This window comes from Balearica regulorum, chromosome 33 (genome assembly GCF_011004875.1).
Source record: "Balearica regulorum gibbericeps isolate bBalReg1 chromosome 33, bBalReg1.pri, whole genome shotgun sequence".
NCBI classification, from domain to species: Eukaryota; Metazoa; Chordata; class Aves; order Gruiformes; family Gruidae; genus Balearica; species Balearica regulorum.
In genome coordinates, this window is record NC_046216.1 from 260,202 (window position 1) to 284,340 (window position 24,139).

Genomic DNA, 24,139 nt, shown 5'->3' on the forward strand with positions numbered 1-24,139 from the left:
TGTGGATTCATAGAATCGTAGAATAGTTTGGGTTGGAAGAGACCTGTAAAGGTCGTCTAGTCCAAGCCCCCTGCAATGAGCAGGGACATCTTCCACTAGATCAGGTTGCTCAAAGTCCCATCCAACCTGACCTTGAATGTTTCCAGGGATGGGGCATCCACAACCTCTGTGGGCAAGCTGTGCCAGAGTTTCACTGTCCTCATGGTAAAAAATTTACAGAGAAGGAGGATAACCATTAGACATCTCAGTCCATATATGTTAAAAGTAGCTAAAAAAAAAAAAAGGCAGATGGAAAAAAGACTTATGCGGGCAACAATGCTAATGCTTGTCCTGGTGTCAGCAGTTCTGCCCTTGCCCAAAGTCGTTGGTCAGTGCTTGGGATCTTGCCAGACTGCTGCATTTAGGAGCAGAAGTGGTTGTTTGTGTTGAGCTTTTCTTTGCTGTTGACCTTCTACAGTGGGCACAAAGTCCCCTTCTCCTGAGTTTCCAGGAAAAACAGATCCTGGCAAGCTTTTCCTCAGGCTTTCCCTCCCAGGGTTTGCTTCAACCTCTAGTTAATCCTCAGGGAACAAGTCTCTTTGCTCAAGCCTCCAGATGCATTCCACCTTGAAGATGCCTCTCTGCACGATCCCGTTAGCAGGCCCATAGCTCTTCCCGTTGCATTTCATTGCATTCATGTCTGCATTCCTGACAGCAGTCCTGGAGTTAATTTTGTCGGGTGCCTGCCTGAAGTTCAGAGAGGGCAATGCTTCTCCATGGTCTGGCCCTGACAGAGAGAAAACCACCAAGTCATGCTGCTTGCAACTCATCACAATTTCAGCAGTTTCCTTCCACGGTGTACCTCTTGCCTGGCTGTTGATAAGAGCTGGGTGTCACATCCAGAGTGTCCAGGGAGAGACAAGCACCTCCAGCCCCAGTTTGACCCTCTGCTCTGGACACCAACCCTAGGATGAGATGGCTGTGCCTCAGCCATGATTCCACTCTTGCCACTGGCTGTCACAGGAGCCTAGATAGTCTAGTCTAGTCTAGTCTAGTCTAGAATATAATGTAATGTAATGTAATATGCCTGGACACTGACTTTCAGGTGATTGAATCTGGACAAGAGGAATCCCATCTGCTCTGTTGCAGTATTTTCACATTATCTGCCCAAACATTTTTTTTTTTCCAGTAGACTTTTTTTGTTTTTTACATTTTCTGTCCTTGTCTGATCTCTTCATCAAGAAAGTCCCATGGACATGCACTAGGATGAGCAAAGCCCATTGACAGCTGGGTTTGGGAGTCAGAGAGCAATGGTGAGCTCCCACAGAGCACACAGAGTCTTGTCTCTTGCCTGGTGTTTTGCTGTCCTGAATCTCTGTGCTTTGCAGAGCTCATGAGACTCAGACTAACATCCTCTATTTCTTCTGTTTCAGCTTCCCTTGCAGGAGTCCTGCTGGCAGGTCAGTATTTGCAGTAGAGAGTGGAGCATAAGTCAGCACACGCAGCTATCCTAAAATGTCATGCAGAATGATGCTATGTCTGATCTGGAGATTTAAATAAGCTGCTCGGGGCCAAGAGACCTTGGTCTGAAACCTGTTTCCGTGGCCAATGATCTTCTCTCTGTAAACCACATTCTCCTGATTAGCTGATGGAGAAGACTTGACTCTACCTCCTGCATGCTCTGTGAGGTGCAGCTGGTACCTGCTGGAGATCTCTGGGTGAAAGGAGCAGTAACTGATCCAAACCTTTGGTGAAACAGCTGCTCATTTTAGCGAAGTTGTGTGGAGGCACTTACTCTGGGACCTCCATCTCTCTAAGGACCATAATGTGAGGTTTTCCTCTCATCTCCCTGACTGCGTGCATGGTACAGTCTAGGGTTTCTGTGGTGTGGAGTTGTCACATAGCATGTCATGTTTTGGGACTGTTCCATGGCTGGAAATGATTGGTTCTCATCCAAGGTTTTGAATATCTGGAATGTCTCTGGGAGGGACATATTAGTAGGAATCCCATGGTCAGAACTAAATGACTAAGAGCTTGCAGCTGCTTATAAAGACGCAGAGATGTGTTAGATGTCCTAACACCATCTGTGCAAGAAATTGACACCGCTAATTAGCCCACAAGCTTTTCTTATCATGTTCCTGATGGAAAAACAGTGGTGAGCATTTTGGCAATCCTTCCCCAGACAGACCCAAAATGGCATTATTCCTGCAAGAGCAAGATGTTATGTTCTCCACTATCAGCCAAAACTTGTCTCATGCCCATTTTCCACCTTGGCTTGTTTTGGGATTCAGGTGTTGCCAACTCAGCTCCCATCAGGCTTGTGAGTGGCCCCAACCGCTGCGCTGGGCGCCTTGAAGTGTTTTGGGAACAGCACTGGGGAACCGTGTGTGATGATGGCTGGGATCTGTCTGATGCCATGGTCGTATGCAGACAATTGGACTGTGGGGAAGCACTGTCAGCCCCTGGCTCGGCTCACTTTGGTCAAGGAACTGGTCGTATCTGGCTGGATGACATGAACTGCACTGGTACAGAAGTTGACCTTTCTGCCTGCAGGACCAGACCCTGGGGAGAGCATAACTGCAATCATGGAGAAGATGCAGGTGTTGTGTGCTCAGGTAACTCACGTTCACACCCCTCCCTGTGTGACCCCAAGAGGCTGTGCTGTGTAGAGGGAGGTTTTCAAGCCTCTTTGCAAAACTTTATTTCTCTGTCAGTGCTAGCCTTAGGGCTCAGGATACTGACCTGTACCGTGCCAAGGACAACGTTACTCAGCTTAGTTCTACCAGTTAAACAGTGTGTGTGGGGGGTGGTGGTGTTTGTGCTCTTTCAATACTGAGGCAGAACAGAGACTGTGGGGTTTTTTTTTTTCCCCTGATCCACATTGTTCTTGCGTCTTGCGCCATCACCATGAAGTCAATGGCCAGGGAGACTGAAGGATCCCCAACGGGATGCACATACTTTCCATGTACATATTTCATGGCTGAAGTATGCCAGGGAAGTTGAGCATTTACATGGCCTCCTTCCATTTGTATTTTGTGGCAATACTCTCTCCTGGTGGATATGTTTATTCTCTAGACCGAGACACGGATGAGAAATTCAATTGTGGCTCATTTGTCTGTGAGCCAGCCCTAACCTGGACATCACAGCATTATGCTAATGACTGCTGAGCTCCAGGAACTGGTTGGGGAAGCCTTGAAGGCGTGCCCTACCACTCTACATCATGGTGAACTAAGGAGTAAATCTTCATGAAGTGGGCCATGGACACCAGGAAGTAGAAAGGGGATTGGGATGTTGACAGACTGCCCATTGCCCTCCTTCAGGTCAGTATTTCCCAAACACTGCTCCACTCAGCACTGAACAGCGAACCACATTTCCAAACGTACGTCCTCCTAGTTGGATCTGGAATGGGATTCAGCTCCATGTTAAGACCCAGGCATATATATGCCTAAAGGCAGGTGTCACCACTGGGGCTCACGGCCTTCCTGTTGCAAGCGATGGAGCTCTAGGGAGGAGTCCGTTCCCTACACAGAGTTGCCAAGTGCAATTAGGGATGCCCTGGGGCATTTGACACAACCTGGCAGATGAGATACAGGCCCTAAGCTAGACCCTACAGGGCAGGAGTCTGGGGTAATACCTACGGCATCACACCTGCTGCCAAATGCTTATTTGGACAATTGAATCAAATGCCAGTATTTGGCCAGCTGAGCAGCTCCACAGACATCACTGAGTAACTAGAATTTCAACACCCACCTCACACGAAGACACCAACAAGCCTGGAAGACATATGGGCGCCTTGATCTGTAGCCAGTCCCCACCCCTAGAGTAACATCACAGGGGGAATTGCAGAGTCCTGTTTCATAAGGGATTGCCAGTCTCTGCTCTTTATTTCTCTAACTCTAAGCTCTGAAACCACAGAGGAAGATACAGAACTTGATACTCATCAGCCTTCACGTTGTCGAGTCCTGGGCAGTGCTAGCGGACATCTTTCCTTGCCTTTGATCTCTAGGCAATCTTTCCATGTGCGATCCCTGATCCTCTTTTTGTTGTGTGTGTTTGTTTGTTTGCTCTTTCTTTTTTAATGCAGAAATGAAAAAACCAGTTAAGCTACAACTAGTGAACGGTTCAAGTCGCTGTGCCGGAAGAGTGGAGGTGCTTTATGGCCAGCAATGGGGAACTGTCTGTGATGACAACTGGGATATAATTGATGCTGAAGTTGTATGCCGGCAGCTGGGCTGCGGGACGGCTCTATCTGCTCCTTCCTCAGCTTACTTTGGGGCAGGGCCTGACCCCATTTGGCTTGATGATGTGTCCTGCAACGGAACTGAAGGTGCCCTCTCTGAATGCAGTGCAAAACCTTGGGGAAGCCATAACTGTGTGCATGGAGAAGATGCTGGTGTGGTGTGCTCAGGTAAATGCCACTCTGCATGACATGAATGGGTTTTGTGGGGTGTGGAGTCATGCTGGAGGTGCTGTAGGAGGCCCTGTTCCCTTTAGAGCAGCAATGACCCCAACAACCAAGAGAACCGTAAGATAAAAAGAGATTCATACTGTTAAGACCTAAAGTGGTCTTGCCTCTTCCCCCACCACCACGTGAGCCACCAGTAAAAGATAGTGGTGCTGCAGGAATTATTTGTAGGGCTCTGCACGCTACAGCACGTGGCCAGTAGATGCCTTGGTAGAGCATCCTCTCTCACTGTAGGGAGCAGTGGCTTTGGCAGCCCCGCCATCCCACCCTCATGCCGGTAGACGTAGTTCCTTCTGAAGTTCCTCAAAGCCTCTTGCCTTAAGTGAGGTTCTTCCCTTTGCCTGTACTGTCCCACCCAGTGTATTAGTGTCAGGTCCTCCCATGTAACTGGAGCCCCAAGGTTACACCTCCAAGTCTCCTTTCGTGATTCCCAGAGGCACCCACTCCTTCCCAGTTCACCAGCTGTCTGCTCAAGCAAGAGGCGGCATATGTCACAGCTGGTTTTCCATTAGGCATTTGCTGGTGGGCAGTTATTACCAAAATGCTGGTTGCTTGGACAACGCTGGAAGAAGAAGAGTTGGTTTCCACCTACCTTTCCTGCAATGAGGTTCTAATCAGTGTCTTTCCTCTGTAGCCACCTACAGAGTTTTGCAAAGTTTGTAGGGTCTTAGTATGTTAAGAAAACAGCATTAATGTGAGCCTGAGAGGCAGATAGAGATAGACAATATGAGAGTGATTCTGGCACCTCTAGGTATCTCACATCTTCCGGTGTGTGTTAAGGGACCTGGGTCATCTCTAAGGGGCTGTCAGCAAAACACACAGCAGACCTGAAACCCCTGGCAATGGCAGACAGAGGCTAGAGTATCTTAAAAGCACTGGGCATCCGTATTTACAGAAGTCTGAGGCTTGTCCTCTGCCACCCCAAGTACATTTTCGTTTGTAAAATCCACTGCTGAGCTTCTGTGATGGTGGAGGAAGTGCTTGTGTTGCCTCTTTATGCAATGTTTTCCCATGCAAAAATGTGAGAGATGCGAAGTTTGTTGCCGAGTGGAGGACAGATACACCAGACTCTGCACCAGATACTTTCCTGATTTCTTTTTTTTTTTTCTTTCCCTGTAGGCTTTGCAGAACCTGCCCCGCTTCGATTAGTGGATGGATTGACCCACTGCTCTGGGAGAGTCGAGGTGTTTTATAGCCAGCGCTGGGGAACTGTGTGTGACGATGACTGGGACTTGGTCGAGGCAGAAGTGGTGTGCAGGCAGCTGGGCTGTGGGAAGGCCTTGTCGGCTACCCGTGGGGCTTACTTTGGGCAAGGATCTGGCCTCATTTGGCTTGATGATGTCAGCTGCACAGGGACAGAAGCTGGTCTCTCCCAGTGCAGAGCCACTCCTTGGGGAAGCCATAACTGTGGGCACGGAGAAGATGCCGGTGTGGTTTGCACAGGTACCCATCACTCAAGGCATGTCATGGGGGAAGCTGTTTGTGGGTGACCCTTTCAGACACACCCTGAAGGGCCTGTCCTTCAGCACAAACAGATCTGCCACACAAAGTGACACAGAATGCTTCAAAAGTGGGTTGTCTTCACACCTGTGAAGGAAATAGGCACCTCCACTGAGATTTGACTGGCCTGTCTCCAGTCCCCAGCACCGGATATCTGATGTTCATGAACACCAGAGCTAGGCAACTTCAGCATCTGATATTAGCAGTCGTCAGTCAGTTCCTTCTGCTTTTCCAAAATTCTGATCCCAGATGCTAAGAGTCCTTAACACAGCCATAAGACCACAAGGCAACCTGGTGCTCCTGGACCAATGTCAGTCCACAGGTCCCTGTGCCTTCCCAGCTCTGCTAGCCAGCCCAGTGCTACTCCCCCCAGTCTGGTCCACCATAACAACAGGTTGCAGGCATAGCTGTCATCTCCTAATGAGATAAAGGTTCAAACAGAGCTGGCTGATTTTAGTAGGGACTAGTCAACAAGAGAGTTCCGCTGGAGACCACCACTCTAAGGGACTGAAACTGCTGCAAGGGTCTGCTGAGCTAATATATGCCAGACTGATGCAACCCAGGAGTGATCAGCTCAGTGGTCTACCCTTCAGCACAGCTCAAAATACAACACAGAATTGAGGTCTTCATTATTTCTCCACACAGGATTTGCTGAGCTGCTTCCAGTCCGGCTGGTGAATGGTTCGAGCAGCTGCTCTGGGAGAGTGGAGGTGTTTCATGATCAGAAGTGGGGAACCGTCTGCGACGACAGCTGGGATTTGACAGATGCTCAAGTGGTGTGCAGGCAGCTGGGCTGTGGGGCAGCGGTCTCAGCCACCAGCTCTGCTCGGTTTGGAGAAGGAACTGGCACAATTTGGCTGGACGATGTGAACTGTGCAGGGGATGAAACCATCCTCACCGAGTGTCGGGCCAGGCCTTGGGGAGACCACAACTGTAATCACGGAGAGGATGCTGGTGTGGAGTGCTCAGGTACCACTAAAGCATGCCATGCAATGTGGGGTACGAGGGATGGTCTGTAGTTTTAGGAATGTGCAGAGGCTCATGAGTGGGGTCTCAGCACTCTCAAATGCACTGTTTCCACCAGTCCTCTGTTCCCTCCTCCCCATTTCAGTGCTCTGCCGACAGCGAAGTAACCTGGGTGCTCAGTTACGATCACTCTGCAGGTGAGGGATTTATTGAAAAGCTCCAGCCAAGGATGTGGGACCAAGCTGTGAGGCCATAGGCATCTAGCGCCACTTTACACATCAAGGGCCCAAGCCGTGTTGGCTTCCAAAGGGGGTTCAAAAAGGATGAGGGGACTTGAACATCTCTCGTATGAGGAAAGGCGGAGAGAGCTGGGTCTGTTTAGCCTGGAGAAGAGAAGACTGAGAGGGAATCTTATCAACGCTGATAAATATCTAAAGGGTGGGTGTCTAGAGGAAAGGGCCAGACTCCTCTCAATGGTGCCCAGTGACAGGACAAGGGGCAACGGGCACAAACTGGAACGCAGGAAGTTCCATCTGCATATGAGGAACAACTTTTTCACTTTGAAGGTGACCGATCACGTGGACAGGCTGCCCAGAGACGTTGTGGAGTCTCCTTCTCTGGAGAGATTCAAAACCCACCTGGACACGATCCTGTGTAACCTGCTCTGGGTGATCCTGCTTTAGCAGGGGAGATGGACTAGATGATCTCCAGAGGTCCCTTCCAACCTCTGATGTTTTGTGATTCTGTGATTTTGTGATTCCAGACCCCTGCAAAGAGGGGGTTTTGCCCTCTCCACAGAGCTCTGAGGCACGCAAAGCTCCTCAAACATTTTGCAATTGTGTTTTGGTCCAGGTGTTGCGGAACCAGCTCCCGTCCGGCTCGTGAACGGTCCGAATCGTTGCGCTGGGAGAGTCGAGGTGTTTCATGAGCAGCAGTGGGGAACCGTGTGTGATGACGGCTGGGGTACAGCTGAAGCCAGCATCGTGTGCAGGCAGCTGGGCTGTGGAGCAGTGCTATCAGCCCCGGGTTCGGCTCATTTTGGGCAAGGGTCTGACCCCATCTGGCTGGACAATGTGAATTGTTCAGGGAATGAAGCTGCCCTCTCCGAGTGTAAGGCCCAGCCTCGGGGATCCCATTAACTGCAAGCATGGAGAAGACGCTGGTGTGGTGTGCTCAGGTAACACCTCTCTGTGTCTCAGTCTTGATGGTGTTGGGAAATGTGCAGGGGAAAGGTTTTCGCCCTCAATGGAGCGTCTTCTCTGAGCTCATGATGGTCCTATTGTGTGCTATTAATCACCGTGGTGTATAAACACATTCTCGTGTGATTTATACAACACGCATGGCCTGGGCCATTGTCAGAAGTCACCACTGATCCAGAATTGCAGAGTTACCACCAGCAAGACCCCTTCTGATACCTGTATCAAGGTTTGTATCCCTTCTCCCGAAGGCTCTAAGACTTTTCCAGGGCTGGACAGGTTCCCAAAAATATCCCATTCCTGCTGAGGTCCAGGCTTGTGGTGTCACATAGGCAGAGTCACCTCTGAGTCTACACTTTTACATGAAGAGCACAGGTAAAACTAAGCAGTGTTGTCAGCAATCTTGGTCTCTGGCTGATTGGGAAGTCCGTTCCGTTCCATCATGAGAAGCAAAAAAATGTCCCAGGATTCACAGAGAATTTTAGAAACCTGAGATCGCTGGATGTGTCTGTCTTTACAACACAGTATCTATCTAAGTACTTTTTCCGTTTTCTCTCCTGCTCAGACAAGGACAGCTATGAGGTCAGACCAGCAGACCTTTATCCAGGCTCACAAACCTCGTCTAATACTCTTTCAGAGCAATCCTAAACAATCCCAATGTTTTCTTTAAAATCAGGCATCCTGTTTTCTCAACTTTTAGCCATTCTTTTAGACATTCCTGGCATGTCAGAGTGAGAAGCTAGCAGAGCTTTCCTGGAGTCCCTCCTTCCTTCCATGAAACGCTTTGGGAAACTTGAGGAGAACTCCACGCTCTTTCAAGAGGAGTCATCTCCCCTACCACGAACATAGCAAAGTACATGCCTGCAGCTGAGCTGCTTGAAATGCTGTCACCCAGTGCTGGGTTCTCAGCTATGGGCAGGACAGACCCTTTGTTAAAAACGTAATTTTAACCTCCTCTTCTGACTGATTTTCTTTGGCACACTGCTTCAGTGCAGGAAAGGGTTGGCAGGTGCTTTTTAAGACCATTTATTGTCCAATGACATGGTCATTTTTAGCAGCCATGACAGTTTTCAAGGAAGATTAAGTGTCTGTTAATATGGAGTACCATGATCTGCTTTCTCCTAGCAAAGTATCCAGAACGCATATGGTGAATGTTGCAGTAACTGACGTAAAACGTGTAAGGCCAAAAGAAAGTTTCAGGAAATGTGGGCATTGGACAGTCTGTTCCCTGATGGACATTAGGAAGCTTCACATATCTGACCCAGTTTATTTGAGCATGCATCGTGTTCCTGGACATGGGTACCTAATGCTATATAAGACACCTAGCAGTATGCAGACATCTACCTGGGGCTAGACGATATGACCCTGGAGCTATGAGACCCATGATTGCTGGAGGATGGCAAGGATGCACCAGTGCATCTCAAATGGGAGAAGACACCCAACTGGCGGCTCCTGAATGGCTCCCTTTGTACAGGCTTTGTCTGCAGATAACATCAGATTTGGATTTCAGAGCTCAGCCCAGCAGATTGCTATTGATACGGAGCAGGCACAGGGTCCTGTGCCGCCGTAGCAGTCAGTAGCGATTGAAACAAACCATCTGAAACATGCCTGCTTGGAAGGGATGCATTAGCATGTCTTCCTGCCTGGGAGATTGAAATACCACTCCTGGTTCTAACTGGGACATTTCTGCCAGTCTGTGGGCCATGCAGAGCCACACAGAGTTTGGGCTAACCCCGAATGTTCTCTTTAGCCATCTATTTTTCATCCGTGAGACACCCTGCTCGGCACTTGTCCCCTACAGGGGGGACAGCAGGGTTCAGGTGCAGCGTATTTGTGTGCACTTATCTTTTCTCGCTTGCTTTTTGTGCAGATACTCCAGCAGTGCCTCCTCTCCGGCTGGTGAATGGTCCTACTCGTTGTGCCGGGAGAGTTGAGGTGCTTCATAGCCAGCAGTGGGGGATGATCTGCGATGACAGCTGGGACTTGAGCGATGCTGCAGTGGTGTGCAAGCAGCTGGGCTGTGGGACGGCCATGGCCGCCCCAGGTTCAGCTTATTTTGGAAAAGGTTTTGGCCGTATCTGGTTGGATGATGTGAAATGCTCCGGTAGAGAAGCAGCCCTCTCTGAGTGTGGGGCAAGGCCTTGGGGAGTCCATAACTGTAATCATGGAGAAGATGCGGGCATCGTATGCTCAGGTAACCTTCATCCAGGTCCCTTCCTACAAAGCATTAATCGATACTAAGCTCCTAGGCTGGATGTTGGGGCTGGTTGTCCTTTCTCAGTCTACCTTTCTTGACTTACACAAGTACTCTGGGGTGACATTGGAGGTGTGGAGTCAGAGCTTGGTGTTTTTAGGGATGATTCCCATCCCTCCATGTGACATTTTCCCTATTTGCATTTTTTAAATATCAGTAAATATTGTATGAACACTAGTAACTTTCAGGGGCTTGTCACGCTAAAGCAAGCTGCTTTTACAGGTCTCGATTGCATACGTTTCTTTCCAGGTGGGATCTAAACCTCACTGATGTTCCAGAGTGGAGAAGAGAGATGGCATTGCCAGCCGACATGAGTACGACGTTCATCTAACCCAAACAAAAGCGATTTCTGAAGTCCAAAGAGCATGCAGTACAGAAGCAAACAACTGAGACTCAGATCTATCACACTGAAATGCAAGCACCCAACTGACGTGCCCAAATCAGGGGCATCTTTGCCGTGGGAACCTATTCAGTTAATGGAGAGAGAGGCATTTGCATGGGGCAAGACAGCCCAGCTGCCCTCTGAATCACCTCAGACGACTCTCACTCCCCTGGCTGTAGAAGGAGCTTTGCGTGATGGTGTATCTAATTTGGGCACCTCTGTGGATGCCTGCACATGGTCGCACTGGCCACAGTTCCTGCCACAAGACAAGTTTTCAGGCATCTTCTCTCAGGGGTGGAGAGGGGTGGAGAATTTGGGGAACACTGTTGACCACCTGAAGTCAACTGGAATCCTCAAAGCATCTCATATTAGCATGCCTTCCCTGCCCAATAGGTCATACAGTTCCCATCTCAGTTCATCCTCTCCCGCTGATATTGCCTCTAATCCACAAAAGTCGTCTTGTGCTGACTGTATGGATACAGAATATAAACATTTGGCTCTTGCTGTATGGGTTTGGACAGCCCTGAGTAGCCAGTACCCTCCCCCCAGAAGTGTTCAGTTACTGCAGTGAAGTCCTCACGTAGCTTGCCCTCTCATAAGACAGACCGAACCTTGTGGCCCTCTAAGCCTTAAACCATTTCTGTGCCTCTTCTCACTGTCTGTTTAAGGAAAAAAAAAAAAAAAGTAGACATGTACCTGAACTTCGTGTTCTGTGAGTCTGTGTGATGCTCAGTGTCATGGTCAGATTACCACCAGCTTCACCTCATCTCTGTCCTCCCCAGAGCCACACTGAACTAGGGCACCTCCCGCAAGCATGATGATATGAGCTGCTTTAGACCTGCTTTGGAATGGGATGAACTGGTCTGGGGGTAGGTGGGGGAGAGGACCCAGTCATCTGTCCTTCCCGTAAAACTAGCTTGAGATTGGTCAACTAACTTGGAGGTGTTGATATTGAGCTGAAGAACTTTGCTCTTTGCTGGGGGTAAAGCATTTGCAGTGTGCCGATGGGCACAAAGCACGTTGCTTTTTGGAAAGCAACAAATCGCAAAAAAAAATCTCTGTTGGAGGCTAAGTCTTGATTGGTCATCACTGAAATGGGAAATTATCCCGTTGTCAAGTGCCAGCTTTGGTCTGTGGGAAAACTGAAGGAGGAAAAGGTGAATTGTTCCCTATGGAGGGCAATTCCCCTTGGTCCGTTCCAAGGAGGGACAGACAACCCTTCCTGGATAAGCTTGTGTTGTGCAATGTTCACATCCCAAGGCTCTTATGGCTGCCCTTGTTACTGATCTGAATGTCAGCGGAGGCAAATGCTTCTCTGCAGAGCTGAGAAATGGCATGCTGCCATAGCCACTGGTATAAATATTCATTGTATTCGTTCATCACATAGATAGTCATCATGTTGGAGCAACAGCTCTCTGCCAGATATGTGCTCAGGCAGCAGAGGTCCACGAGCAATTTATGAGACAGCCATGTGTTCCGTTTGAGGGGAACTTTATTGATCCTTTGAGATGTTTGCTTTTCAGTGGGAATAATGTGTTGAGCTGGGTTTTCCATCAGTGCGGTTATCACCACGTTTGTAGATCCTTCAAAGGATGAGAGGGAATGGTTTTGCCAAACCCTGGATCCCGTTATGGCACACTGGTGGTTCTGCAACATCCCTGCCCTTTGCCTTCTCGGCCGAATCTTGCTGGCCCATCTTCCTGCAGCAAGACGAGCACGACCCAGTGGGGCCAGTCTGGCAATCACGGCGCTTCTGGCTCCTCCAGGTTCTTGTTAACTGCAGAGAAGGGGAACAAGGTAAAGCAAAATCTGCTCCCAGGAACACCCTGACACCAGAATTCCCTCCCCAAAGTGACAAGGACTCTGCTCCCAAAGGGAGTCCCTGGGTTGGGTTATAGAACCTGGGGCTGTCGGGAACCCAACACCTGAGCTTTGGACAGGGCCCTGTGGCAGCAAGGACAGGGCTGCATGAAGAGCAGACTCTGACCCTGATGCACAACGCACTGCCTCCTCCAGAGGACTGCAGCACGTGGTCCTGACAGCATGACCCGGTGCAGCACCCAGGTGAAATCCAAGCCCTTACAGCCCTGCTCATCCATAACGACACCAGCCAAAGACCCCCAGGGATTCCTCCCTTCACCCATGCAGGGCCTGTCCAAGCTTCTCTCCCGAGAATCAGGGCATGAGAAGTCAGGAACTCAGCTCCCAAGAGCTCCAGAGAGTCCAGCTCAGACATTTACTGAGTATTGATGATGTACCGATACAGAGGCATCTCGCCCCAGAAACCGTTGCCCCCACAGATGCTCGTCATTACCTCCAGCCCCAGAAGCTGCCCTACCTTCCCTCTTTCTGCCCTTTAGGAGCCTTGCCCTACACAAAAGTCCCTTGTCAGCATCTCCCCAAGCAGGATCCACCCCATAGCCAGACTGTCACCGGTGTGTTTCCCCCCGCTCTACTGATGCTCCTCTCCCACCAGCTGGTCCCACCACATCCATCCTAACCAGACGCTCTATATTCCTTACGGCTCTCTGCTCTATCCATTTCCCTGCCTCCACCAGCACTATCCTGAGCTGGGGGGAGCCCTCCTCCCTTCTGTCCCCTGCAGCCCAGCCTGCTGACTCTGCTAGAAGTGTTTGACCCTGTCCCCACATCACCTCAGATGCCACGGTGACGGGTAGTTACCTGCACAAACAACATCAGCGTCCTCTCCGTGATAGCAGTTGTGTTCACCCCACGGCCTGGCCTGACAGTCAAAGATGCTCTCTTCCGTCCCATTGCATTCGACATCATCCAGCCAGATGATGTCCGACCCTCGTCCATAGCGGGCACCTCCCAGAGCTGACAGCGGTGACCCGCAGCCCACCTGCTTGCACACCACCTTGGTGTCCTTCATGTCCCAGTGGTCGTCACACACACTGCCCCACCGGTTCTCATGGAGCACCTCAACTCTCCCAGCACACTTGTTTGGGCCATCCACGAGCCGGACAGGCCCCTCCTCAGGAATGTCCACTTCTGCACCAATGCCCAGAAAATAAAGGTTAAGGGAGCCTCCTACACACCCCGCTGCCTGTGGAAAGCTTGCCTGCTCAGTAGAGGCTCTGGTGTCTCTGAGCACACCGGAGATGTGGCAAGGGATGGGCTTCTCTGGGGTGGGGAGGAAGACACAAAACCCAGGGAGAGGGGCGGTGGGAAAGAGCAGGAGGAAGCTATCCTGGTCTTCATGGATGGCTGCAAGCTCTACTGTGTGTCTGGTTCAAGGAGTCGGCTGATGATAGTCATCCTGCAGGCCAGAGGTGGGACAAGGGACCAGAGCACTCTCAGGCAGGAGAGGATTTAATGTTGCCCCTGGGTCAGGTACATCCACGTTTTCCCCCCCCGGCTCAATGGGTGACCACTGCACTGCTTCACAGGGCTGGCACCCAGCAATGGGATGAGTTATTCAGCTGCATCCCTCTCTTCCCACCAGTAGACATCCACAGAACCGCACTGGGGCCTAGGACCAGCCCTGATTTAGGCAGGGGGCATGTGTGTGGTGGGATCTGCCCTTCCTACTGCCTAGCATCTGCAGGATGGGAGATGGAGGGGGGTGTTACCTGAGCACTCCACACTAGCATCTTCCACATGATTGCAGATGTTGTCTCCCCATGGCTTCGCCTCGCATTCGGTGAGGGATGCTTGTGTCCCTGTGCAGTTCACGTCGCTCAGCCAGATTTGGCCTTTGCCTTCTCCGTATTTCGACTCCCGAGGAGCTGATAGTGCCGTCCCACAGCCCAGCTGCCTGCACACAACCCTCGCCTCCCGTAAATCCCACTGGTCATCACAGACGGTCCCCCAGACGTCCTTGTGAAGCACCTCAACTCTCCCAGAGCACGGATTGGAACCATCCACCAGGCGAATCTCAAGTTTGGTCATGTCTACATCTTCTGGAGAGAGCAGACACCCCAGGTAAAGGCAGGGAATGAGAAAGAGGGCTCTTCTTCCCCAGTGAGGCTTTCTTTATTGCCAAACGAGGAGGAAGAAAAGCCCAGGGTATTCTAGCATCCCAAGTCTTTGGTGGTTGGGAGCTGGGTTTTGAACTGGGAATGGCCAAAAGGCATAGGTGTTTGTGGGACCAGAAGGCTGTTTTGAGATACAAATCACAGGGTTCATTTTCAGACATAAAGGGAGAGGTGTAGCCCCCCCCAAATAACCTACCCCAGCGCATTCATGTTCTGGGTAAGTTTCCCCATGCTTAAGGCCAGTGTCTCCCAGCAAACGCTGCTACAAGGCCTGGAAGCAGGGAGGAGAGAACTGAGACGTTTCTACCCATTCCCCAAGGGAAGGGCTGGGTTTGCTCAGCTCTTGGCAGTGACTGCTGGGTGCTGTTGTGGACCTACAGATAGTCAGCACTCGGGAGTGGAAGGGACCTACTGAGTCCTGTTCCTGCTGCTGAACCCACCAGGACACGCCATCTCCCTCCAAACTTGGCTCCAGCTGCCAAACCTCCAATCACAATGCTGTTTGCCACCCTAGTACGAAGAACCAAATCTCTCCGTATTCCCTTTGCAGGGATCTGGGGTGCTGTAGTGCAAGAAACTCACGGACTGAAAAGTGCCAGGGTCTGAAACCCTGAAGCACCTCCACACTGGCTCATGGAGCCAAGGGGACCCCAGGCATTCCTCCATCTCATGGAGATCAGATCCCAGCATCAAGGATATCCTGACTTCTGGTTTAACGTTGCTAAAATGAGCAGCTGTTTCACCAATGGTTTGGATCAGTTACTGCTCCTAGACCAGGTTGCCCAAAGACCCATCCAACTCTCTCCGCCTGTCCTTACAGGAGAGGTGCTCCAGCCCTCTGATCAGCTTCGTGGCCTCCTCTGGACTCGCTCCAACAGCTCCATGTCCTTCTTGTCCTGGAGGCCCCAGAGCTGGACGCAGTACTCCAGGTGGGGTCTCACCAGAGCAGAGTAGAGGGGCAGAATCCCCTCCCTCGACCTGCTGGTCACGCTGCTTTTGATGCAGCCCAGGACACGGTTGGCTTTCTGGGCTGCAGGTGCCCATTGCTGGCTCAGGTTGAACTTTTCATCAATCAACAACCCCAAGTCCTTCCTTCTCCTGGGGGCTGCTCTCAGCCTGTAGTTGTGCTTGTGAATTTTGCCTAGCGGTATTTGTACAACTAAGCTAGAAACAAACAGGAAATGCACCCCCCACCCCCCACCCAATTTCCCACCAGACACCAACTATTTAGCATTTGAGAAATATTAACACCGTATGTTCATTGAGGCTGAGGCACTACTGTGTAAGTTATTGGTGCTGCACATGTACGTGTGTTGGGAAGTTCATTAGGAACAAATGGCTGTAAATTTGTTTCATTGAAGTCTTTAGCTATCTTAAATTGGGCGTGCTGTGTGAGAGTGAAGACTTCTACTTGTTCGGCACCTTTGAGAGTTTGAGGCATTAAACAGTTCATGAAGGAGTTAAGTCCTATAGTGTAATTGCCAAAGTAGCTTTAAGTAGACACTGATTTGTTTACAAAACTTGGCTTTGCACACAGAAAGGGGTTTGATTAGTGCAGAATGCTTGATCCTTCATATTAAAACATCATGTTCTAACGCATGCACATTTTTGACATCAGTCATTGCAAACGTTACATCCCTCCGGCAAAGTAGGAAAGGATTTTTCTCTATAAACATCAGTTTGTAAGGGTGATGAAAGGCACAGGAACTGATCGTCAAAAGTTATGGCTGTTGGAGGTATGTGCTGTTTGCTGATCACTAGATGAGGCTGTCTGCCAACTGAGATAAGGCAACGGCACAATTTTGCCAAGGGCTAACAATGGCCCAACTCTTATGACTTGTTTAAGTTTGGTATCAAGAGTTATAACTTTTTTTTTTTTTTTTTTAGGGCTGTAAAGCTCATTTGCTTTTTCAGTTGTAAACATTTGTTGAGTGATATTTTTCAGCCAGATTTTGATGACTGACATCTTCTAAGTTCAGGTGCAGTCATCTTCTTGTGTAAAAAATAATGCGATAGATTACTACGCAGGCAAAACGTATTGTGTTAGTATTTGATCTTCTCTTCCACTTGAGGAAGATACCTATTGAACAAATTACTCATCTTTTTTAAAAAGCTCTCTAGTGTAAGTTACACATTTCAATTCAGGAATTTAGTTCTCACTTCAAATACATGACTTTTAATTTCTTCAAATGTTAACTCCAATTCCTGAAGCATTAACATCTCTTAGTGTGTTCTTTTGTTTGAAGCTCATTTTGTCACTAGATCTGCTACTGAATTTGCTTTAAATGTCTCTACCTCAGCTATGTTCCCTTTAAAGAAATACTCACCCACTTACCCAAAAGCTCATCATTCTTTTGGATGAGGTGGCCTTTCCTCTTCTTGATGTGCTTGAGGTATCTTCCTGTGGCCTTAAGTTCCTGAGAGTAGAACTGCAATGGAGAGGGTCATTTCAGGTGCTCTCAGAAGTAAATGTTTTCTTTGTCAAGGTAAATAGCATGTGAATTCCTCCCTATTCTCCCAGCATCACTCACTCTGGTGAGGTTCCTCAGGCTTTCTCTGGGACAACAGACCTGTCATTATTCATTACAGCTCTCCTAAAGCTTCCAACTAACCAGTAAAACAAAGCAAATCTTTGTCAAGTACAGAACAGCTCTGCAGAAACAAGATGGGTTCCTCATTCTTGAAGCATATCTTGGGAGAAATCAAGTGCCACATCCTTTTCCATGAGCACCTTGCTTTGGCTGAGGTTCTGGCACTCCTCTTGCTTAGGCCTCCAGCAGTGACAGCAAAAACCCTCTCCCGTTCTGCTCACAGAAGCTTAATGCTCAAAGGAATAGCTAGTGCACACTTACAGTCAGCCTCTTCCTGGGAGTGTGCTCGGATGATAGCGAATAAGGGCCAAAACTAAATTGGGGCATGAAGCATAAAGTTGCCAATAAGGAGCTGCTCAAGGACATAACTGTACCCATGCAACCTGGGTTTGTTTTGTTTGGTTTTGTTTTTTTCCTCTGAGCACCTGGAGGGCCATCCTGACCAGCACGGCGTCACTCCCATCTCTGCTGTCCCGCACTAGACCAGCAATGACATGCTCTGTGTTGTAGCTGTTATGCCATGTTATGCCTCATGGATGACATCTGTGTGTAGATGGAGACAGCGAGCACTCACCTGTGAGATCTGCAAGCTGGAAAAGGGATGGCGGAGGAGAGATCCATGAAACTCTTGCAAAACCTTTGGAAACACCTCTCTGCAAACAACAGCCCATTCTTAAGCGGTGATGAGGATGATACCAAGAAGGTACGTTGGTACTGGGGTGTGGTGAAACATTTACCAGCTCTGAAGAAAGGCCCTGGACAAACAGTGAGGGCTAATGTTTGGCTGGGGTGTGTCCAGACCATCCGTCCCATCAACACTGTGCTTTTGTTAGCCACCAACTCATTAATTCCCAGACTCCGTTAGTAGCCTGCCTCTGCCTCTTTTTCTACATCAACTCGTGACCCCTCTCTGAGTGACACAACTGAACTGGCATCCAGAAACAGTCATGGGAGAGGGTCACAGCAGGCACACAAGAGGTTAATTTGTAGGATAGTGGAGATGGAGGGCAGGGTTCGCCAACTCTTGGCTGATGCATCACCCGAAGGCAAGGTCTTTGGTATGCGTATGCATATCTAGCCTGGTCGTGGATGAGGTGAGCTTTCCTGAAGCTGCAGAGACTTTCTAGGTCTCTGTGTCTTGACTGACCCTTTTCTGTATGAATGGGAGTCTGCCCTTAGGCTGTCTTGTATGCAGAATGGATGGAGTCCTACACGCTGAAGTTTTGCCTGGAAAAGAAGCCAAAGAGTTTCTTCCATCTGCAGAGCAAGAAGCTCCTCGGATGCTCATCCACCCTCTTCCAGCAAAAGTCCTGCTTGCAGATAGCCCACCACAGACTGGAAGTACCAGGGCAGAAACCCAGGGATGAGTGGCTACAGACACAAGCTCCAAATCCTGCCAGAGCAGAGGTGTGGAGGTGTTCAAGCTCTGGACCTTCACTTCACTGCGCATCATCACCACGTATTGACAGGTGTCCAGGTACAGCTCATTTTTTCCAGGTTCTCTTGTCAGCTTAGTTACACATGTATGTGTTTTGTAGCATTCAAATGAAAAAAGAAGAAATTAATGGTGAGACTTGTAATGGTGTAAGCATATTTGGTACTAAGGGTTTTTTGGGGGGCAGGGAACTTAATTCCAAGAGCACATTTCATCGCAAAGCAATAGTCGCTAATAAAACTTTCATGCTTTATACAGAATAATATCTACTGCCCTGGTCATCAGAGATGTGCAGTTGTGGCGACTGGCTGGATGAAAATGAACACTTCATAAAGGGAACTGCACATCTCTAGGGAAAGCATGCCATTTGTCAGAGATAATGCAGCTTCCCGTGACCTGCAGAAGAAAAGGGAGGCTCTTCCTGGCTTCCAAATCCACAAACAGCAGAAGTGTTGGCAGAAGCAGAGCTTGCTTTTTGGCTCACACCACGCTCGATGCAGCTCGGCTGAGGTTGCAACTCCCTCTGGTGGGATGACGCTGTCTTTGCATGGAACATTTTGTCAGACACAACAGCATGAGTTTCCATTTAACCACCCTTCCCCGTGCCTTTTCACTTGCTAAAACTTCCCCTCTGCAGTGTGCGCACGATTTTAATGAAGGGATTTGTTGGGGTTTTTTTTTTTAGTCCATCGAAATAGCCTCAGAAGAAAGCAATGCTTACCAGAGTGGGGAGGTTTTACATTTTACATTTCACATTGATTTATACACAGACAGAGACTGCTATCAGTTTGGGGAGGATACATATATTAACTTCTAATATCAAATCAAGTGAGGACATAGCTGCCAGAGTGCAAGTAGGAAGGCTTTTTTTCCTCCCCAAAGAGATCTCCTCCAACCCATGCAACATCAAGCTCACATTGTCACCTAGCAGAACCACTGTTCCCCTGTCCCCTTTCCCCCTTCTTCCTCACCCTGGTTCTTCCTTTTATCAAAAGGAGTTCAGGATGGGAGACAGTTTATCCCCCTGCTTTACCTCCATGTCTTCTAAACCTGTTCCTGCACAAGGAACCTGTTTGATCGTGCCAGTAGCATATGCTTGTCTCAAAGCTTAAGCCATGCATGTTTAAGTAAACATGGGTGGTACAGTGAAACTCCAAATGGCTTAGTAAATCAGTAATGGTTCCTTTTGTCCCTCCTCTCCCGCTCTTTGGAAAGCTGTGGTAATTCTAGAGCTAATACATGCCGACAAGCATCAACCTCCAGGGACATGTGCATTTATCTGACCTCTGACCTTGGTGCTGGGGAAGGTTATGGAGTAGATCATCTTGAGTGCCACCAGACAGCACATAGAGGACACCCAGGTGATTAGGCCCAGTCAGCATGGGTTTATGAAAGACAGGTCCTGCTTGACTAGCCTGATCTTCTTCTATGACAAGGTGACGCACTTAGCGGATGAGGGAAAGGCTGTGGATGTTGCCTACCTGGACTTCAGTAAAGCCTTTGACACCATTTCCCACAACATTCTCATGGAGATACTGGCTGCTCATGGCTTGGTCAGGTGTATTCTTTGCTGGGTAAAAAAACTGGCTAGATAGTTAGGCCCAAAGAGATGTGGTGAATGGAGATAAATCCAGTTGGTGGCCACTCACAAGTGATGTTCCCCAGGGATCAGTACTGGGGCCAGTTCTCTTTAATAACTTTATCAATGATCTGGATGAGGGGATCAAGTGCACCCTCAATAAGTTTTCAGATGACACCAAGTTGTGTGGGAATGTTGATCTGCTTGAGGGTAGGGAGGCTTTACAGAGGGATCTGGACAGGCTGGATAGATGGGCCAAGGTCAGTTGTATGAGGTTGAACAAGACTCAGTGCTGGGTCCTGCATTTGGGTCACAACCACCCCAGGCAACGCTGCAGGCTTGGGGAAGAGTGGCTGGAAAGCTGCCTGGCAGAAAAGGACCTGGGGGTGCTCATTGACAGCCGACTGAACATGAGCCAGCAGTGTGCCCAGGTGGCCAAGAAGGCCAACAGCATCCTGGCTTGTATCAGGAATAGTGTGGCCAGCAGGAGCAGGGATGTGATTGTGCCCCTGTACTCAGCTCTGGCGAGGTCACACCTTGAATACTGTGTTGAGTTTTGGGCCCCTCAGTACACACTCCAGGTGCTGGAGCTTGTCCAAAGAAGGAAAATGAAGCTGGTGAAGGGTCTAGAATACAAGTCTGATGAGGTGCGGCTGAGGGAACCTGGGGTGTTTAGCTGAGGGGAGACCTTATTGCTCTCTACGACTACCAGAAGGGAAGTTGTAGCCAAGTGGATGTTGGTCTCTTCTCCCAAGTAGTAAGAGATATGACAAGAGGAAATAGCCTCAAGTTGTGCCAGGTTAGGTTTAGATTGGATATTAGGAAAAATTTCTTCACTCAAAGCATTATCAATTGCTGGAACAGGCTGCCCAGGGATGTGGTGGAGTCACCATCCATAGAGGTATTTAAAAGTCGTGTAGATGTGGTGCTTAGGGACATGGTTTAGTGGTTGGACTTGGCAGTGCTGGGTTAATGGTTGGACTTGATAATCTTAAAGGTCTTTTCCAACCAAAATGATTCTATGATTCTAAGAATTTTGGAGCATGGCTAAAGCAAACATCAGATAACTACTAGGATGGTAAACCAATGCATTTTTTACAGCACAGTCAATAACAGTCATTACTTTTTCCAGTGATTATTCTGCTTTTAGATTAACTGTAATTAATCACCTGGACATGATCCTGTGCAACGTGCTCTAGGTGATCCTGCTTTAGCAGGGGGGTTGCAGTAGATGATCTCCAGAGGTCCCTTACAACCCCTACCATTCTGCAATTCTGCAATTCTGTAATTTATTGGCCAGCCCTACTAGGTTCTTGGGATCCATTTTCCACAACATTATAGAAAGCTTCCACTGTCTGAAGTTTTCTAAGGGCTCTTTACACTCCTTTTTACCTATCATAGAGTATTTCACCAGAAATATTAAAAATCCCCAGCCTCACCCATTTTTATTTTCTTTCACTGTACTGCATTGCAAAGGTTAATAGATAACCTTTGGAAATAAGACAGTTAGTTTTATGGTGAGGATTGCAGAAGCTGACAGGGTCCAAAGGTACCAGCAGCTTTCTGAGCATCACCGGCAGATACAAGCACCTGCATGTGGATTTCTTTAAGGTGCAGCTGCGTTTCTGGAAATCCAGGTTTGTGTTTTTATCTGTTGAAGCAATGGTTTATTTGGCTGCTTCTGTAGGGAAGAGCTCTGAATGTTTTCTTAGCCCTCTGTTTACTGGGAGGTGTTGTGTTGTGTTGTGTTGGTTGACAGACATTTGGGATGTTATTCTGAAAGATCTGGGAATTATCTTTGCTGAGCTCTGCTTTGTGTGTATTTTTGCATGGTGAACTGCTGCTTGGGAGAGAGAGAAAAACACCACACATACCTTTATATCGATCTGCCCTGAAGCCATGCTTACTGTTAGATTTGGCTTTGGGGTCAAACTGGATCAGATTTAGTGGAGTGACATCCATGCTCTGACAGTGAGATGTGGATGTACAGACCCTTTAGAAAGCCTCACACAAGCATTGATATCATGTAATGGGCACAGATCCCTTACTGCACTTTGCCTTTTTTTTTTTTCGTTTTTGCTTGTGGTTTTGTGGGGTTTTTTTCCCCCATGGCATCACTTTCATTTGTTTTGTTCATCCTTCTATTTGCCCCTGCTTGTAGCTGCTGTGCTCAGTGTGTAGTGTTATTCTTCCTATTCACAGTGTTTGTTGCAGTCTTTGCATTTGCTATGGTGCTGGCATTGCAGTCTCAACAGAGCACCTGGCAGCCGCTTTAAGCCTTGCTGTTTGTTTTCATGGCTTTTTTTTTTTTTTCCTACATGTTTTGCAATATGTTGCACTTTTCCTTTCCTTTCCTTTCCTTTCCTTTCCTTTCCTTTCCTTTCCTTTCCTTTCCTTTCCTTTCCTTTCCTTTCCTTTCCTTTCCTTTCCTTTCCTTTCCTTTCCTTTCCTTTCCTTTCCTTTCCTTTCCTTTCCTTTCCTTTCCTTTCCTTTCCTTTCCTTTCCTTTCCTTTCCTTTCCTTTCCTTTCCTTTCCTTTCCTTTCCTTTCCTTTCCTTTCCTTTCCTTTCCTTTCCTTTCCTTTCCTTTCCTTTCCTTTCCCTTCCCTTCCCTTCCCTTCCCTTCCCTTCCCTTCCCTTCCCTTCCCTTCCCTTCCCTTCCCTTCCCTTCCCTTCCCTTCCCTTCCCTTCCCCTTCCCCTTCCCCTTCCCCTTCCCCTTCCCCTTCCCCTTCCCCTTCCCCTTCCCCTTCCCCTTCCCTTTCCCTTTCCCTTTCCCTTTCCCTTTCCCTTTCCCTTTCCCTTTCCCTTTCCCTTTCCCTTTCCCTTTCCCTTTCCCTTTCCCTTTCCCTTTCCCTTTCCCTTTCCCTTTCCCTTTCCCTTTCCCTTTCCCTTTCCCTTTCCCTTTCCCTTTCCCTTTCCCTTTCCCTTTCCCTTTCCCTTTCCCTTTCCTTCCAATTCCATTTTGTATTACAAAAAAGAGTGTGTTGGGGAGGAGAGAAGTAAATCCATGACCTACCTGGACATCTGCTGCTCTTAAAAGCAGAGCTTATTATGTTGTGCTAGGTTGAAGTCAAATGAAGATCTTCTCTTTTTTGGTTTTTGTTTTTGTTTTTGTTTTTGTTTTCTCTTTGAGTTATATTTATTATAATATATATATTTATACATGAGTTTATACATGTAGAGATGGAGACAAAGAGTGGGTTTAGTTATATGAATCTTGAAAACTTCTGCTTGAAACTCCTGGTTAATTTAGAAACTTTTATTTCTGCTTTCATTAAAAATATTTGAGGAAAAAAATTGTTATAATATTTCCAAAGTGAAATATTTAATTTAGAAAATATCAATGTGTCCTTATTTTAGGGGTTTTGGTTTTGTTTCTTTGGTTGGTTGGTTGGTTTGGGTTAGGTTTTTTGGTCGTTTTTTAGGCAGAATTTATGTTCTGGGCTTTTGTATCCTCATTGTCTTTGCCTTTAACTCCAGGGAGTCATCCCAACTCCTGTTACTGGTATTACTATCGAGATGTATGTCTGCCCAGCTCAGGAACTGCTCACTCCATTACCATTGACTATTATCAGTGTTGGAGTGTCTCCATATGGACAATAAGAAAAATCATAGGACTCCTCTGGCTACTGAATCACTCCCCAGGTTCATCTGGGTGCAGCTAAGCATTTGAGTATTGCACATAAGCGGACAACAAGATGTTGGAATTAATCTGGGAATGATGTAACTCAACTGTGCAGCACCCCACATCACTTATTTTGCATTCAAACACAGACTGTTGTCTTTCTTGTAGGT

General features: G+C 48.3%; 2 protein-coding genes across 2 annotated transcripts in view; one reads left to right on the forward strand and one right to left on the reverse strand.

Moving 5' to 3' along the window:
- Nucleotides 1-10,347, forward strand: part of LOC142598991 (scavenger receptor cysteine-rich domain-containing protein DMBT1-like) — an 87,489-nt gene extending 77,142 nt beyond the window's left edge. The window contains 7 exon segments of the mRNA XM_075738502.1: nucleotides 2,271-2,594; nucleotides 4,064-4,387; nucleotides 5,564-5,887; nucleotides 6,590-6,913; nucleotides 7,763-8,046; nucleotides 8,048-8,087; nucleotides 9,977-10,347. Of these exon segments, the coding sequence (XP_075594617.1) occupies nucleotides 2,271-2,594; nucleotides 4,064-4,387; nucleotides 5,564-5,887; nucleotides 6,590-6,913; nucleotides 7,763-8,046; nucleotides 8,048-8,087; nucleotides 9,977-10,347 (1,991 nt within the window).
- Nucleotides 10,348-12,216: 1,869 nt separating this feature from the next.
- On the reverse strand, nucleotides 12,217-14,710 carry LOC142599008 (CD5 antigen-like). Its single transcript, XM_075738536.1, has 3 exons — nucleotides 14,336-14,710; nucleotides 13,425-13,754; nucleotides 12,217-12,519 (listed from the first exon to the last, which is right to left on the reverse strand). Exons 1-3 carry the CDS (start codon nucleotides 14,652-14,654, stop codon nucleotides 12,485-12,487), a joined length of 684 nt encoding a protein of 227 aa, XP_075594651.1. The 5' UTR covers nucleotides 14,655-14,710; the 3' UTR covers nucleotides 12,217-12,484.
- Nucleotides 14,711-24,139: the final 9,429 nt, after the last annotated feature.